This window comes from Lycorma delicatula, chromosome 3 (genome assembly GCF_047948215.1).
Source record: "Lycorma delicatula isolate Av1 chromosome 3, ASM4794821v1, whole genome shotgun sequence".
Lineage (NCBI taxonomy): Eukaryota > Metazoa > Arthropoda > Insecta > Hemiptera > Fulgoridae > Lycorma > Lycorma delicatula.
This window is the reverse complement of record NC_134457.1, coordinates 68,004,978-68,022,224: the sequence shown is the minus strand read 5'-3', so window position 1 is coordinate 68,022,224 and position 17,247 is coordinate 68,004,978. Positions and strand designations below refer to the sequence as shown.

The 17,247-nt window shown below is 29.1% G+C and overlaps 1 protein-coding gene across 1 annotated transcript in view; it reads right to left on the bottom strand.

Annotated features, from left to right (window-relative positions):
- LOC142320908 (limbic system-associated membrane protein-like) overlaps positions 1 to 17,247 on the bottom strand; it is a 1,137,362-nt gene that overhangs the window by 4,819 nt on the left and 1,115,296 nt on the right. The window contains exon 10 of the mRNA XM_075358890.1: positions 3,421 to 3,555. Within this exon, the coding sequence (XP_075215005.1) occupies positions 3,421 to 3,555 (135 nt within the window). The remainder of the gene's footprint in view (positions 1 to 3,420; positions 3,556 to 17,247) is intronic.

Genomic DNA, 17,247 nt, shown 5'->3' with positions numbered 1-17,247 from the left:
AAAATTGTGCTTTAAATGATATAAGTACTGATAAGAGATCATATAAAATATTATGATATTAATTATTTTGATGCATGTAATAAACACGGGATCTACAAATATAATACTTCATTTTCAAATATATTAGTCAGAATAATAACAGAAATGTTCATGTTGCTCATGGCAATGTTTATGTAATCAAAATCACTGATTGTTGTTTTACTTCACTCAACATCATGATGTTTTCATTCATAATCATAGTCTAATAGCTACAGCTATTGACTATTATTGCAACTGTTAGTTTTTTACTGAACTGTTGTTTCTGATATTGTTCAATAACAGTCTAGTTCATATTTTAATCTTTTATTTTTTTTATGCATAATATAATATCAAAATTAAATTGTTTTAAAAACAGATTGTGTAAAACAAATTACAGTTCAACAAATTTACGAGGGCAATTCAAAACTTTTCTACATTTTTTGTTCTACAATTTATTTACATGTTAAATCTCTATTTAACATGTACATCATTTTTCTACATACATCTCCCTTTTCAATACATTTGGTCCAGTTGTTCACAAGCTTATTTATTCCTTCCAAGAAGAAGGTTTTTGGTTGGTCGTGAAGTCATTTTTGCACCACCTCTGCACATCTAAGTCTACTGATAATCAACGACTTTGCAAAGCATCTTTGAGTGATCAGAACAGATGAATGTTGGAGGAAGCAAGATCTAGGTTCTAAGGAGTGTGTTCCAGTACCTCAAAATTCCTTGTTGAAGTGATTGAGTAAGCATTGGCAGATGTCAACATGTTTGAGCTTTTATTCTGCAGTAAGCTGTCTTGATACCTATAGAGCACAGACTTTACAGAAACTAAGCTCGTTGTGGATGATTTGATGTCAGAACCATGAATGATGTTCAAAGAAGAGGCTTCATCATCGATGGTATCTCATCTAATCTATTTCATAAAATCTATTTCATCCGAACCATCTCTCAAGATTGCTGAATATTGTCATTTGTGGTGGAGGTTGAGGGGTGTCCTGCTTCCTCTTCATATGTCACACTCATCCGGCCACTCTTAAACATCTCAATCCAAAAAAAACACTTTTACCTGATAAAGCACTGTTTCCATATTGTGATAAAAGTCTACGATAAATTCAGCCCCTTTCACACCATTTGACCAGAGAAATTGGATCACTGCTTGTTGATCCTCCTTGGTGCAAACTGCTAGTGAAGTGGACATGTTTACATTGTAATAGGGGGAAAGTAATATCACAATCAGGATTAAATATTGCACACAAGACCACAGTCATACCAACTCCAAGCATGTGCAGAAGGCAGTATGACAACCTTGAAGATATGTTATGGCAAAAGTGTAGATAATTTTTGATTCATTGTTGTATCTTCTCTAATGTAAGAATGACAATTTCTGATCAGAGTTTCTTGAACCCTGGAACTCTATTAGGTATACCATGCATACCAGTATATCTAGAAGAACTATGTTATTTCAAGTATATATCTACTCGAAGGAGATATAAATTCATTTTACCACTGCAATCCCTTGTTATTTTGATTATTTCAGTCAACCTACTTTAATTAACGATAATGTCTTAGGCCTGTCAATTCATAAATACACAAAAACAACTGCTGCACTGTAATAATTATAATGCAGACTACAACCTCGGTTATTAAGATTACAGGCTGTAGTGAGATAATGTAACTTACAAGTTTGATGAATAATACTGTATTCTAAAAGAAAAGAATTCATTTTTCATATAATTATTTTGTCATTTTGAAATTTCTATTTAACTATATTTTGTCATGCTGATCAATAAATATTCTTTCATTAATATATATATTAAATTAAATTAAATAATATCAATTAATTCTCAATAAGTAACTGTATAACCTCTACATAAATAATTATAAAAATTATTAATATTTTATTATACTAAGTAAAGCTTTAATTTTACCAAATGAATTTTATGGACATGGGTTAAAATAATTAAAGAAAAAAAAATTAATGAAAACTAGTAATATTTACATAATGTTGTATGAGATACATTATACATGGATGTAGGAAACCATTGTTATTTGTAAAATTTTACAATAATGTACTAATTTTTTGCTGTAGTGTCGTGAATAGATTTAAAAATATATTTTTAAATATAAATTGTGTACATTATAATTTATTTTTCTTTGAGTACTTGCAATTTTGTAAAATTATTATTTAAAAAAAAAAGATGACTTATTTAACTGATGTAATTTATTTGTACACCACTAGTATTGCATCCCAGAAATTATCTGTTCATAAAATTTCTGTTATGTGTAATAAATATTCATACAATCTTTCAATAACTTAACTCTGAAACAGTTATAAAAAAAAAAACTACCATAAATATACTCTATTTTGTAGATTCTTGTCTTTATTATATATTAAAATTGAGCTTTTACTGCAGACAACTCAGTATGAACTCTTAAAATTGAAACTTTTTATACGTCACAAAAGTATGGGTAATCATTATCAATTTTAATAGATGATCAGGTGGTTCTGGACAAGATTTTAATCTGTATTTTCTTGCAGTTGATGATTTAATGAAACCTGCAAGATCTCAGAGAATAGTATTTTGAAAGGTTAATATACTAATATCCAGCCATGCTTTTATAAATTCATTTGTATGTGTATCCAAATAAATAACACTGTTTGTGGTTTTCTCTTTAGTGTTTAATTACATGCTGTTATCACTTTGTAACTAAAGACTATATCAGTCATCTTCATAATTTTAGTTCAGAATATTTTTATTTTGCTAAAACAAGAAAAAACTGAATTTGAGGGGAATTAGTAAAACTAATTTTTTATATTGATATGTATTCTTGTCACTTTTAATTATATGCAATTAATATATTATACATTTAATAATTTAGAATGATTAATCTGAAATAAATAATAGTAATAATTCTGAATGCAATAAATAATAGTTACAATAACAACTTTGAGTTGATCGGTTTTTATCTTCTTGTAGTTAGCAAACAGCAAATCTATATAAAAGAGTAGTGATTTTAATTCCTATAAAATAAATGTTTTTTACAAATCATTAAACTTACTTTACTGTAAATAATCTGTGATGATAGTTCATTACGTTAATTACTATTTTTAGCTTCGTATATTCACACTAATTAAAAATTTAAATAAATTTTGATTAATAATCTTTTAATCAATTAAATTTGGATTTTTAATCAAGGATAAGGAATAAAAATATAGGAAGTTAAGAATCTATGTTAAATTTTAAATAGCTATATAGTTAATCCAACCAGAATAGCTGGAATTTTTAAAAGATAATTTAAGCTATTGATAACTAATGTGAATAATTAGGATATTAACTGATAAATTCAACGCTCATAAAAATCATTGAATGAAAAAGAAAGGTAGAGATATCGATTTACCTTATCAATTATGCAAACTAGGCTTATTACGCTTCCCATATCAACATGATGTTCCCCACTTCCAAGTATAAATGCTTCAGGCACAACAATGTGCAATGTTATGAATTGTGAAACGATACCGGCTCCAGTTGATACCTAGAAAATATTATGAAATTGTTAATTTAAAATTTATCATACATTACTAGAATTTATAAAATAATTAACAAGAAAATTCAATAACAATTATAATAACAATCATGTACTGCTAAAAAGTATTACCAACAAACTTCGATGTTTGTAAAATTAAACTTATTTACATGAATCTGATTCACTAAAACAAAAACTGACTGAAAAATAGAAATAATTTTTTTGCATAACTTTTTTTGTTTGTGATTGACATAATGTACAAAAGAAATTCAGCGCAATTCAAATATTTCTAATTTATTATTTAAGTGATATTTTAATTTACAGCTATCACATATTAGTTATGATAAATAAAATGTAGTTTATTCTGTTTTTGAATGTAGAAACATATTGTGAATTGATTTATTTACTGAAAAGACACAATTACACATAATTTATTAATATTGTTATTATGATGAGATGAATGTTTTATGCATATTTAAATATTTCACACAAATTTTTATTTATTAATAATCATTTCAACTATATAAAAAATAAAAATGCTTCAGTATGGCAAAGATATATTTAATGACAAATAACAACTTCATTTATTGGAATAATGGTAATCTGTGGAGTATAATAATGGTGACATAACCTAATAATATTCATCCAATAAAAGGAGTTTACCCTCTTTATACATCTTCTAGTTAATTACAGAACAATATAAATAGAAAGAATGCTATCCAGATTTGTTAACTTTGTCAAGTAAGTATGTACGGTCAGTTTTTTATTTGTTTTGAATTATTAAGATTTTCAATTTCAATTGTAGTTCTATGAATGAAAATTAATGCTGAACATTATTGGGCTTATGTAGACTATTTACACAACTAATTAGTGTACAAGCTAAACAGAATAATAGCACCTTCATTCCTTTGACCAGATGCACAAATATTGAAGAAAATAATAATAATATATTTCTTTTGGATGGAGGTGAAATTGAAATATGAAAATGCCGTGTCTGATTGCAATTTGACTAAGAACTATATGAATGAAGGACTTGGATTTTATATTTTATTCTCTTCATAAGACCTTACGCATTTGGGTGTCAATATGGATTAGTCTTCAGCAAGACAAGATTTCTGTACAGCAAAAGCTGAGTAGGGTTAAATTCCATATTTCATTCTATGTTAGTATGCATGATCATTGTGCCTCCTCAGTTTGCATTCAGTTGATTTAATTTAGTTGAATTAAATATATAAATCAGAACTTATTTGCAAAATAACATTCCTTTACTTAAAAAAAATAATATTCAATAAAATTTACAAACATATGCAATAAACTATGAATATTAAGGTAACTGAAATTCTCGATTGTCACTCATCACAGTATTGATTATTAACTATCTCCTCGGCTGTTCTTAATCACTTGTGCAACAGTGAACATTTTTATGTTGAAAATAAACTTGGAAATGACTATTTTAAAAACTAGTATTCAACAATTTAAATTAGTCGGAGAAAAAAATAATTATTGAAAACCTAATTTTCTGTTACAAGAGTAGTTTGATTACAAAAAAATAGTAGTTTATTTTCAATCAGCTAATTAGTTCCTCCTTTAAATCTATATATGTTAGTAATGAAAGGAGATTAAAATAAGTGAGATAATTAGACCTTTTCAGTGGATGATTTGTAAAATCCTAAAACTGGTTTATAGATTATTTATTTAACTGAATTATTGATTCAATTTTATAGACCATGATAATAGAGCCAATAACTATGAGAAATGATTTAGAAGAAAATTCAGAGGCAATAAATGCAGTCAGGTACGGTAATATGGTAACTAATAATAAATCTTATTTGCCATTTGGAAGAATTAACATTTATATGGAAGCTAATAAACCTCAAGGATAAGTTTAAAACAAAAGAGTGCCAACTAGTGAAAAAGCTAACAAAAGAGTGAAAAAAGCTTGTTTTTGAAAGAATTTTATCTTCCAAGCCAATCAAATGAAGAAGCTAACTTTTATCCACATTGAACCTTGTTATTTTTAAGAGTTATATTTATTTAAAGAAAAATTCTAGAAATTACTGTAAATTAAATATGTTACTGCTTTGTGGCTGGTTTTGTATAGTTTTCCAACTTCCCATCATTTCGTTGCCAAAAAGTCAGAATGAATTGCATAACTTTCCCAACTTTAAAGGGGGAATATCATCAATCTGTAAATAAAATTTATTTTTAACTAAAAATCTATTGGTTTCAATGTCTCATAAGTAGACGTTACAAAAAAGTAGAAGTTACTTTAAGCTTTTATGTTAAAGAAATTGGAGATATGAAGAATCTTTTACCTACATTTATATTGTGTAATATTTATCAAATTAAGACTTTAGCATCCATAAATCATATTTTACCAAAATAATTAACTATAAAATTGCAATAGATTTAGTGAAAACTACTTTTGACTAAAATTTGTGTTTAAAATGTTTTGGAGAGGGGAAGGTTTTCTGGAAACAGTTTTGTTTTGTAAATATTAGTTTTGTTTTAGAGAAAGTAATATTAATTTTTATCGAAGCATGATGAATGAACCTTTTCACCTTCTACTATGTTGTTGGATTTTTTCCAAAAATTTAATGAATTTGCCCGATATATATTGTCATCTTAAAGAATTTCAAGTTTCTATGTCAACCTATCCCTGAAATGTAAATCAAAATAGAATCCAGTACAATCCATCCACACACACACACACACACATATATATATATATATACATACATACACACATACATACATACATATATCTATGAGTGAAATTTCTAATTTCACTCATGAAACTGTAGAATATAGTAGAGTGAAATTTCTAATTTCACTCTACTATATTCTACAGTTTTTTTAATCTAATTTTTTAATCTAATTTCACTCTACTATATTCTACAACAGTTGAGAAAGTGAAAATTATTATTTATAAGAACAACATCATATCTGTTATTTAAGAATTTTATTAGTTAATTTCTTGATTAAAATACCAGCATATATATTGACTCATTTAAAATTCTTGAGCATTGCCACTGTCAGGTATTAGAAAAAAAAATTAGGTTTCATGTAGAACAATTGGACAATTTTCTGGGTTCAACTGGTTGTTTGGTAAACTGAGGATGACTGAAAGGGTTCCTAACCCCCTTCTTATGTTAAAAATCTGATGTAAAAAAAGAGCTAATATTTTTATTGCTCCATTTATTATGTATATGTGTTTCTTTTTATCCAAAAGATAAACATATTTTCGCTCAACTGTTCTACATTTTTATTTCCTGAGGCAAAACTTCCAATTTTCATTTCCATTAAATCAAATCAGATCTTATCATTTCAAGCAACAAGTGGATGGCTTAAGTTGTTTATATATGAAATACCGCTCCCCTTTAAATCAATACTTAAACAAACCCTCATGCGTGCACTCAAAATGTTGGTAGGTTTTGTTAGATGTATAATTTTAATGTATTCTTAATGTATGCATCCTTTTACATATAAAAACAATGTCTGGTTTATTTTTGAAAATAAACTCTTAATCTGTATTGGTATCAGAACTTCTTGATCAGCTGAATGGCACAAAATGTACCAGTTTCAAAATTGATTACCAATAAGTTACAATACTTGATTTACTATACATTGCAGTCATCTAATTAAAATTAATACATTGTTTATAACTGTTTGTTTGTTATACTTGTCTGTTTCATTTGTTGACTCAGTTTTTGTGAATAATATTAATTATAAATGAATCATTTTTTAAAAATTTATCTCTTTGTAACTGATTATTGTTTCATAAATAAATAATGAAGAAGTCTTCATTAACCGAAGATCTTTAAATGATATAGAATTCTTTAAATCTGGAAAATTTATCATGCAATTTAAAAATAATCCTTTTAAAGCTTTATAAAATTATTTATTTTTTTTAAGTTAAAATGAGAACAAGTAAGGCAGATTTTTGTAAGTTGTAGTACACTATGAGGGTTCTACTGGTTAAGAGAAGAAAAAGATATTTTAAACCACTGACTGAAGCAAGGCCAACAATATTTATCTGTAACAGATCATAATGTAAAACCTACATTAATAGATGACTAGTTTGAATACTTATTTCGATGCCTTCAATTTAATTAAATTGAAGAGCCAGTAGTTAAAGGACTGTAGCTCATCTAACCTTCCATTAATAAATCTTTCTGTAGCATGTAAAAATGAACGCCATGTAAGCAGTTTTAATCTAAGTGATAAAGAGGACTACCACCTTCATCATAAGAATTGAGTTTCTTTTTTACTAAAGTGTTGTTCTTTACATCATTTAGATACTTGGCAATTCTGATCTTGTAAATTATTCTAAGATCTATTGCACCAATTAAGAACATGAAAATCATTTACAGACTTCTGTGTATTAGTAATTTGTTTCTGCCACTGCTTTTGATTTCATATCGGTAATACACGAAGATGCCTATTGGTCAAGATCGAGGTATTAGGAAACAACCATATCTGCGATGCCCAGTAAAATAGTATTTTACTGGAGTTTAGAACGTGGGAGGAGCTACGCGTATGAGAGCACATTGTGAACATGCATTCTGATTCGATCTCAACATATTAAAAACGGGAACGGAATAAAAATCTACCAATAAAAATTCGAAGAATTGTATTACAAAAAGAACAAATAATGTTACAATGGTTTTAAATTGTAATTCTTCCTAATAATTTTATGAATAGAAAATACAATTTATTTGAATACTTTTAGAGTCAATCGAATGAAATGAATTCTAACCAAAATAAAGTTAACGTTATAGAAGTGTTTAGGACGAGTGATCAAAATATTGACTAATGCAAAATTTGTTGTATTTTGATTGTTGAATTCGATTCCCGGTAAGGATGTGGAATTGTTTTCATTCGTAATTTAAGCAACTAATTTTTCTCATTAATATAGTGTTGAAGTACAAGTTACAAGTTCGAGAATAAATAACGAGAAAGATGTTTAACGAGATGAATAACGAGAAACTTGCCTACGGTGTTTGCCTAAGGTAACCAGGCACTGTTTGTTTAGTTACACAGCTGTTAGTATTAATTTATTCAGTTTGTTGGTTTTATTTCATTTTAGATTACTTTTTTAAAATTTATTTTATGTTATTGGACTATGACCGAACCAGATTGATCCGCCCTAATAATTAACTCGGCGGCTGGGGACCGTGAGGTGGCCTCCGTTGGCTGCCGGCCGGTTCCTCGGGTGATGAAGGATGGGTACAGTCGGGCGATGTGTTTTTCAGGATCAATGGGGCGAGTTGGAGAATTTTTGCGGACAACATTCGCAGCACCTCTGGGGAAGGGAATGTAAGACCGTAGTCCCGGTGAGGGGACCCTTTTGGGGTCCTCTCATTTGAGGCGTTGCAAGTACTGCCATACCGAGTTCCGACTACCTTGGCGGGACCTTGTGTTCTGCCGAGGTAGTTTGAGGCGAAGGCATCCTCGAAGCTGAGTTATGGTTAGATGCTGTTCCGGCTACGGGTGGGCGGGGTAACTAAAGGTAAACAAAAAAAAAGTAATATATTTCAATTCTTCTTCAAAATAAACAACATTGATAATACTTATGGATGAAAAATTGCCTCCCCAAATTAAAAAAAAGAAGAAAAATCTGTAAATCCAAAAAAATAATAAAGTTCAGTAATTATAGTATAATAATAATCTAGTATGTAATGTATTAGTATCCTTTTATTAATCAAAATTAAATATTTTTAGTGATAAGCATAATGAAATTATTACAAAAATTACAGGAATTTTTTTACATATTTCAAAAGAATTTTCATGAAAAATAGCGGCCAGCTGAAACCGAAATGTTGTTTTACATTGCACTTGCAGATACAGTTGCAGCATCTGGCGGTTTAGTATGAAAAAGAAAGACGCAACCTAGTGATCAACAAGTACATTAAATTTGAATTATGTGTTTAATAAATGTTTTGTAATTCGATTATTCTTTTCTGTGCTATAAGCAGAACATTCGGCTAGTTGTTGTTGGTAGACTTAAGACTTGCCGTTTGATGTGGTTGTTAAATACCAAATATGTTTCTAGAGAAGATTTTATTACATCTTTGAATTACGTCCTGTTTGTCTTATATGTTTTTTGACCTCTTTATTTAACATGAACAGTTCTATTTATACTTTACAGAATACTGATTGATTAGTCTTAGTGACTACAAAAACTTAATTCGTGAGTCTAACTTGTCATAACCGCTTATATAAATATATACTAGATGTAATTTGAGTTGTTCCGTATAATTTATTGATGGAATTTTATTGTTGATTACTGTGAATAATAATCTCGATTATTTCGCCACTTGCGACCCACCCAGTAGCCGAGGAGAGCTACTAGGTACATCAGTAAATAAAGGTCATTTGCACGTGTCGGATTACGAAACGGCTCCCAAATAGGAAGGTTGTCAGATAATTAGTTCAAGGTGACAGTATTATTAGGATATTGGAAGAATAACTCTGTGGCGAGCTATTTAGGTCTAAATTCGTATTTATCGTACGCTATATAATGGTAAGTGCTGGCATTACAACGGGCCATGGCCTAGAAGGTGAATGGGAAGGATATCCCATCGTCTATAGGAGCAGAAGAGCCTAAAAAAATTCTAAAAGGGGTTGCAGCCTTTCACTAATTGTTGAGAGAGCCAAGAAATTGATATGGCTAAAACAATAAATGATCCACTAGGCACATTGTTTAGTCCATTAATAATTTCAGATAATATATAAGAGAACTGTAAAAAGTTAGGATCTGAACAAAATAAGCTTCAACCTAGAAGTTGCTGTAATGGTAGATTAAATATAAAACAAAGAGATTAATTTGAGGAAGAAAATATTAAGGGAGGAAAGGGAAATTTAGGTAGAAAATATTTTACCTCTAAGAATTGGTAAAAAGACCTTTGAAAACAAGAATTACGAGTATATTAGAACTAAAGATGAAAATATAAAGTATAAAAAGGCATACCATGATGAAGGCAAAAGTCGTATCGAATTCCAAGAAATTAAGTAATAGAAAGTGCAACGTTGAAAAAGGCGATTGGTCGAAAGAAATATGTATAAACGTAGAAAAAAATTACAATATACAGTATATAAATTTAGCTTATAAAAAATTATCAGAACATTATGGGAAAATGCAATGAAAATGTAATAATATCACACTGGTCCTCAAGGAAAACCGGTTTTACAAAGAGAAGAGAGGTAGTATATAGTAGGAATATAGAAAAGTAGTATATAAAAAGAAAAACTATTTAATAAAATTCTAAAGGAGAAAAAATAAATTAATGATAATTTCAAAGAACTTACACTAATATGTGAATCTGACAGAAATACGTCAGAAACACTTAACATGAATAAGACTGTAGGAATTGATGATATTCCATTTACGTTAGTATGTTATGTGAGAGAAATAGAAATGGACTGGATATGTACATTAGAATGAAATGTTTATTTCAGTAAAGAATAAGCCTAAATGTCAAAAAAATAATTTTTTTACCACATCAAAGAAAGCAAGAGCAGATAGATAAGAATTACCGTAATTAAATTTCGTATTTTATGTTTCAAAATCACTTATTTGAATAATGTGTAGAAGAAAACAGAAATAAAAGGTGCTCTCGATCAAGAGAAATTCGGTTTCTCAAAAAGAATAGGAATAAAAAAATAATTTTAAATTTCAATTAGGTTGATGAAAAATAAAGTTACGTATATAGTATTAAAACGTAGTGCGTATGATTTTAAGAAAAGTAGAATAAATAGTTTATTATAATTTGTTGAAAATCAGGAAGTTAAAATAAAAGAGAAGATGAGGAAAAGTAAGTTAAGTGCAATAAAGAAAACAAGAATGTACCCAATCTTTTTCATTTTTCTTTATTTCTACGAGGTCTATAAATAAAGTAATGAGATTAGTTTTTTTGACAGCCAAAGTGGCAACACTGTAAAGTTACTAACTAGTAAACATATGATTATATGAACAGCTGGTTTGTATTAGGTATTAATATTTTTAGTCTATTGTTGCTATGTGAGAGGTAAACAAACCATTCGTGAAACGAATTTTTGTTGTGCGTTGCAAAAATGAGTAATACTAATTATGAGTAACATTGTACAATCAAAATCAAGTTTTGTGTTAAACTCGGTGAGTATGGTACTGAAACTTTTTCAAAATTGAAAAGGGCATAAGGAGATGACTCTCTGTCCCACGAGCTCAAGTTTTTAGGTGGTTTAAAGCATTTTCAGATGGCCGGGAATCAGTTGCAGACGATCCAACTCTGGAAGACCGTTAACGTCCAAAGGTGACAACAATGTTGAGCGAATCAGAGACTTTTGGAGTTTTGTGTACAGGACATACTGTAAATCAATATGTTTACCGAGAAATTCTTGAAAGACTGCAGAAAAAGTTGCCCTTGTGAGATCAGCCATTAAAGACAACTGGATGCTGCATTATGACAATGAACCTTGTCACACTGTACTTTGAATTAATGAATTTTTTGTAAAGAAAAACATTCTTGTAGTTCCTCAACCATCTTATTCACCTAACTTGAGTCCCTGTGACGTTTTCCTATTCCCGAATTTAAAAAAACACCTCAAAGGACACCATTTTGGTACAGTAAAAAACATAAAATAAAATGTAACCGACCATCTGAATGATATTCCGGTTTCTGAGTTCCAGCACTGCTATGAAGAGTGGGAAAATTGTTTGAAGGGTTGCTTGGCTTCCCAAGGGAATTATTTCAAAGGTGATAGAGTCCATATATAATTGGATTGCAAATAAAAAGTTTTTCTGAAGCAGTCTCATTACTTTATTTACAGACCTCGTTTATGGAAGAAGTAATGAAAAAAAACAACATAGAGTAAACATCTGGACAGGTGTAACAATCCAGGGAAAAAATGAGATTCTTTGATGCTAATCATCCTGATGCTGAAATCAGGATAAATAGAAGAAATGAATAGTGTGCATTTACTGGACGAAAAGGAAGAAATTCAATTTCAAAGTAAAGAAGAGTTCCATTTCATTATAAAGGTAATGAAATGGAACAGAAAGAAGATAATCCCTAAGAAAGAAGATAATTCCTAATTTGTTTATTAATAAACAAATTAGGAATTTTATCAACATAGGAGATCATAATAATTCAAAAGTTGCAGAATTTTTTATCCTGGCGCCAAAACTATAAAAGAAAAAAAATGTAAATAAGATGTCAAAAGCGAATCTATAAATCATAAGTACTTTTATAAAGAAAAAAAATCTGTTGGTATCGTAAACAGATTGTTGAATAAAAAAAAACATTGTCGTATGTTCCTGGTTCGACATGGATGTTGAGAGATAGCACACAAAAACATTTCCTACAAATACAATCTATTACTTTTAAAGTAAAAAATATATCAATTATAATAGCGAAATACATTTTTAATTTACTATACGCTTTACAATAGCTAACAAAATGTAACACTGAATTAATAACAGTAAGAATTAATCGAAAAATCAAGAATTTACTTAATGCAAGAATTATTCACTTTTAAAGTTTACAGATAGAACTACCTTACACTTTAAAAATGAATAGTGTCACTTTTATTCCTATTCACAAAGAACTCAGCTTCTCGTTTTTAACCACTGTCCAAAAAGGAATATTTGTGACGCACTCTCTTCGCTTGTTTGTTACCGCACACTTTCTCCAAATGCTCTCGCACACTGTTATCGCATTTATCGCAAATCGTCCTGTTTTTTGAACTTGTCACTCTGCCGGTCCTCGGCAGTATTTATATCCCCGTGCCTAGGGTCTGACCTGCAGAACCAGTATCCGACCCGCAACTTCCATTTCGTCAAGCGTAATAATTTCCATTGTCCACACCTTCTACGTTTTTCTATAAACCCTTTTCTAAAAGTAATTCCTTTGTCTTTTCTTCTAGATTTTTATTTTTTTAATTTTTTCTCTCTTTCTTACTCTGGAAGCTTCTCTACCCGCTATAATATTTATATGGAGTGTATCTCATTATATCAGTAAAATGTAAACAATAGGGAAGTCGGAAAAAAAAATCAAAAAGAAGAAATTTTTGCATATTATATTATACGAAAATATTGAAATTCGGGTAGTAGAGTACAAAATGGAAAGAGGTTTTAACAAATTGAAATCCAACGGTATAATTTTGTGGAAGAAAAGACAAGTGGTGAACCATATATTAAGAACAATATTTGTAGCGTCTGAAAAATTCCATTTTCAAATTCAGAAATTTCCGAATGAAAGTGCTACTACTCCGTTGTAGAGGTCGGAAGAATTATTAATATTAGATCATTAGAATATATCTGAACTCATATGTATTAGAATATATTAAATAATTAGAATTTATATGAAATATACAATTGATGAAGAATGAAATGAGTTGGGGTACGATTCAGAAATTGGCACGATGATGAGAAGTAATAAAGCGGACCAAACAAGTTATAAAAAAAATTCGTTTCAATTAGTTAAAGGGTAAATTAAATGTTTTATTAGTGATGTTTTTATTAGTGAATAAAAATTAAAACTATAGTAAACCGATTCAAATATTTTAACTAATACCCTTTTTTTATTTATTTATGTAGTTTTCGCTCTGGTTGAATACAGTCTTTTGCTGATAAAGGTAATGAAATACATTATCACAAAGAATTTTATGCGATAAAGTAAAACAGAGAAGAAAGAAGTAATATTATTCCTAAATAGAACAAGAGTAAAGCGAGACAGATGTTAAAGTAATAGAGTAAGATAGAAAAGGATCAGGGATAAAGAAAAGGATCAGGGATAAAACAACATTGAATTAGTCACAGAGAGCTGCATAAAGGATCGAGTGAGTACGGACAAATGTGAATGGAGTAGTCAGTGATACAAGTAGTGCAGTGCGGTACTAATGTACGGTTGTGTGACTGTGTATGTGAAAACAGTGGATGTACGAGTGTATACACTTTCTGTATATTCACATATACACGTATGAGAGTGAGTTGTAGATGGTTTAAAGGGAGGCAATATTTACTATCCTCTTTGCTATCAGACCGAGGTGGGTTGCTTTCTAACTATTTTACAAATTGCTACTCATTAATTCGAACCACATCCCCGGAGAATCTGTTCAGTTGCAATCAAACAGAACCGACCATTCTACCGTCGGTCAGTGTTGTTGTTTTGGTTGTTGGTTGCCTCATAGTCTGCTCTTTTGCTAATACCCTTTATACACACTACTGTAACGAACGTTTAACGGGAGAGCGAATCGAAATTTAAAAAGTCTTTTACTGTATACATTTGTAACCGCTCTACATATAAATATACATTTTATACACATTACGAAAGCAAATATATACCGGAAAGAAAAAAAAAACGTACGAAAATATAATGAAAAGCAAATAAATTTTCCATATCGGGAGTATATTTGTGCATGTAAACTAGATGAAATAACCAAACAAAAAAGTCAGGATTTTAAAAGATATTTTCAATTTTTTATTTCTGCAGAAAAAAACTTATACAAAGGTAGATAGATATATAAATGAATTAATCATCACGCACACGCGCGCACACGCTCGAATATATATATGTTATAGATAGAAAAATTGTAAAATAATTTTTATAATATAACAGTAGCGTGAAATGGGATATATATATATTTTTTTTTATACGTAAATGTTCTATTAATTATTATATCTTTATTTTAAGACGGAAAAAATATTCCAATTCTTATGTTTTTGTGGTTCATTTCTTATTACATTCAGTAACTGTTGTCAAACATAGTACCGAATGAATTAATCAATAAAGAAAGAATAAGATATTATTAAAAGAATATACAATATTAAGAATTTATTGTGAAAAGAGTATAGCTACACCCATTGGGCAAGATTCCAATATTTTAAAGAATTTTTTTAATCTATGTTAGTTATAAGTAAACAAATTTTAAGATGCTGTCATCAGCGCTTTTTGGTGTATTTTGTTACAAAATATAATTTTTATTACAAAAATCAAAGTACACCAAGGGTGAATATCATCTCTGGATTTCCAAAGAGAAAAATTAGATATCGTGGATAATGTATGAATTAAGTTACAAATAGTAAATACAAAATGACATTTCTGTTCGTCTTCTCTGCTTTTTTCTCAGCTGGGTTTTTTTACCAAATGATCAGACTTTAAATATCCTTATTGAAATCCAAACGACTAGAATTTTAATTCTCAGATTAGAACTAAACTGGGTTAGATAATAAAAATAAACCACGAAAGGTAAAATACTACTTTTAATAAACCTTAATTCCTAGCTTAATATATTACAATATAACTCACTAACTTACTCGTGTTTTTTACCAACTTAAATTGAATTATTTATAATATTCCGGAAATGAATATTTTATTATATTTCTTTTTTTTAGAAAATACAAACTGTTGACAATTTTCAAATCTAAAATTAATAACAACAATAATACGGATTAATAATTATTCTAAGTAACAATTGACGTAAGTTATTTATTGCAATGCAAGAACTGAAATAAAGAACAGAGAGCGCTTGATAAATATAACAGAATGCTACGTAGACTGTTGGGAGCAGTATTACAGGCGAACTCGTTATAAATAAATTGTATTATAGCACTCTTGAAATTCATGTAGGTCAAACATTATAGACCTGGGTACTGCCAACTTCTAAGATGAAACGGTAGCGTCTTAATCTTTCATTCAGAAAGTTCGGGGTTTGAATCTCGGCAGGCTTGGTGTTTTCTACGCTACAAATATTTCGTATCTTATTCCCACGCAAAAGCGTAAGCTATGTGGTGAATTAATGAAATAATCATCTAACAAAAATAAATAAATAATATATGCTTGGACAATTTTTTCCTGTTTTTTATTGGAACTTATAATTAAAGAAGATATGTTATCTATAGTTCATTTACCAGAATGGTAAAACAGAATAAAGTGCTGTTAAAACTCTTTTGTTTATGCATCTATATATGAATAAGATATTCATATATTATTCATAGTTATTCATCTATATTTGTTTCTTTATAACTACAAAACAGCTATTTAATTATCATGAGTAATATAAAAAACTTACATTCAATAGCCATTGCTTTCTATGAGAGCAATTATTCTTTGGCTATTGGATGTGTGGTCATGTTTTCCAGGATGAACATGTGTTTCTAGTTAAATTTTTTACGCTGGACGAGTGGATTTACTGCAAAATATATAGTAAAACACGGTTTTAGAAGATCTTCAAAATTACAAAAAACAACCAACAATCAAATGACTATTGAATGTAAGTATCTCTCTTCACAGGTTAATTCGAATACATTAAAGAACGGCTACTCAGAATGATGAATGTGTGTTAACGTTATAAAAAAAAGGCGTATCTCGAAAACGGTGCGTCCTCGGCTATTCTTAACTCGATTTTGAAAGGCTTAACCGAAACGGTATTTTCCTACTTCCTGGGACGATAGCCGCTAGTTTCATGCGTCTAGGTTCAATTCTCAAGATACGTCCTTTTCTCACAATATTTTTTTGTATTTGATGATGAAATAAAATAAAAGTATGTTTTTATTATCTAGTGACCACTCAATTAACAGTTCTGATCACTTTTAAATTTATAACAATGTTTTGAAAAAAAAATAAAAATCGGTCATCATTACTTTCAGAGAAATCGTGATTATATGTGATAAAGGTTGTGGATTGTTTATTTTTTTATTGTTGAGATAGCTAATCTTAA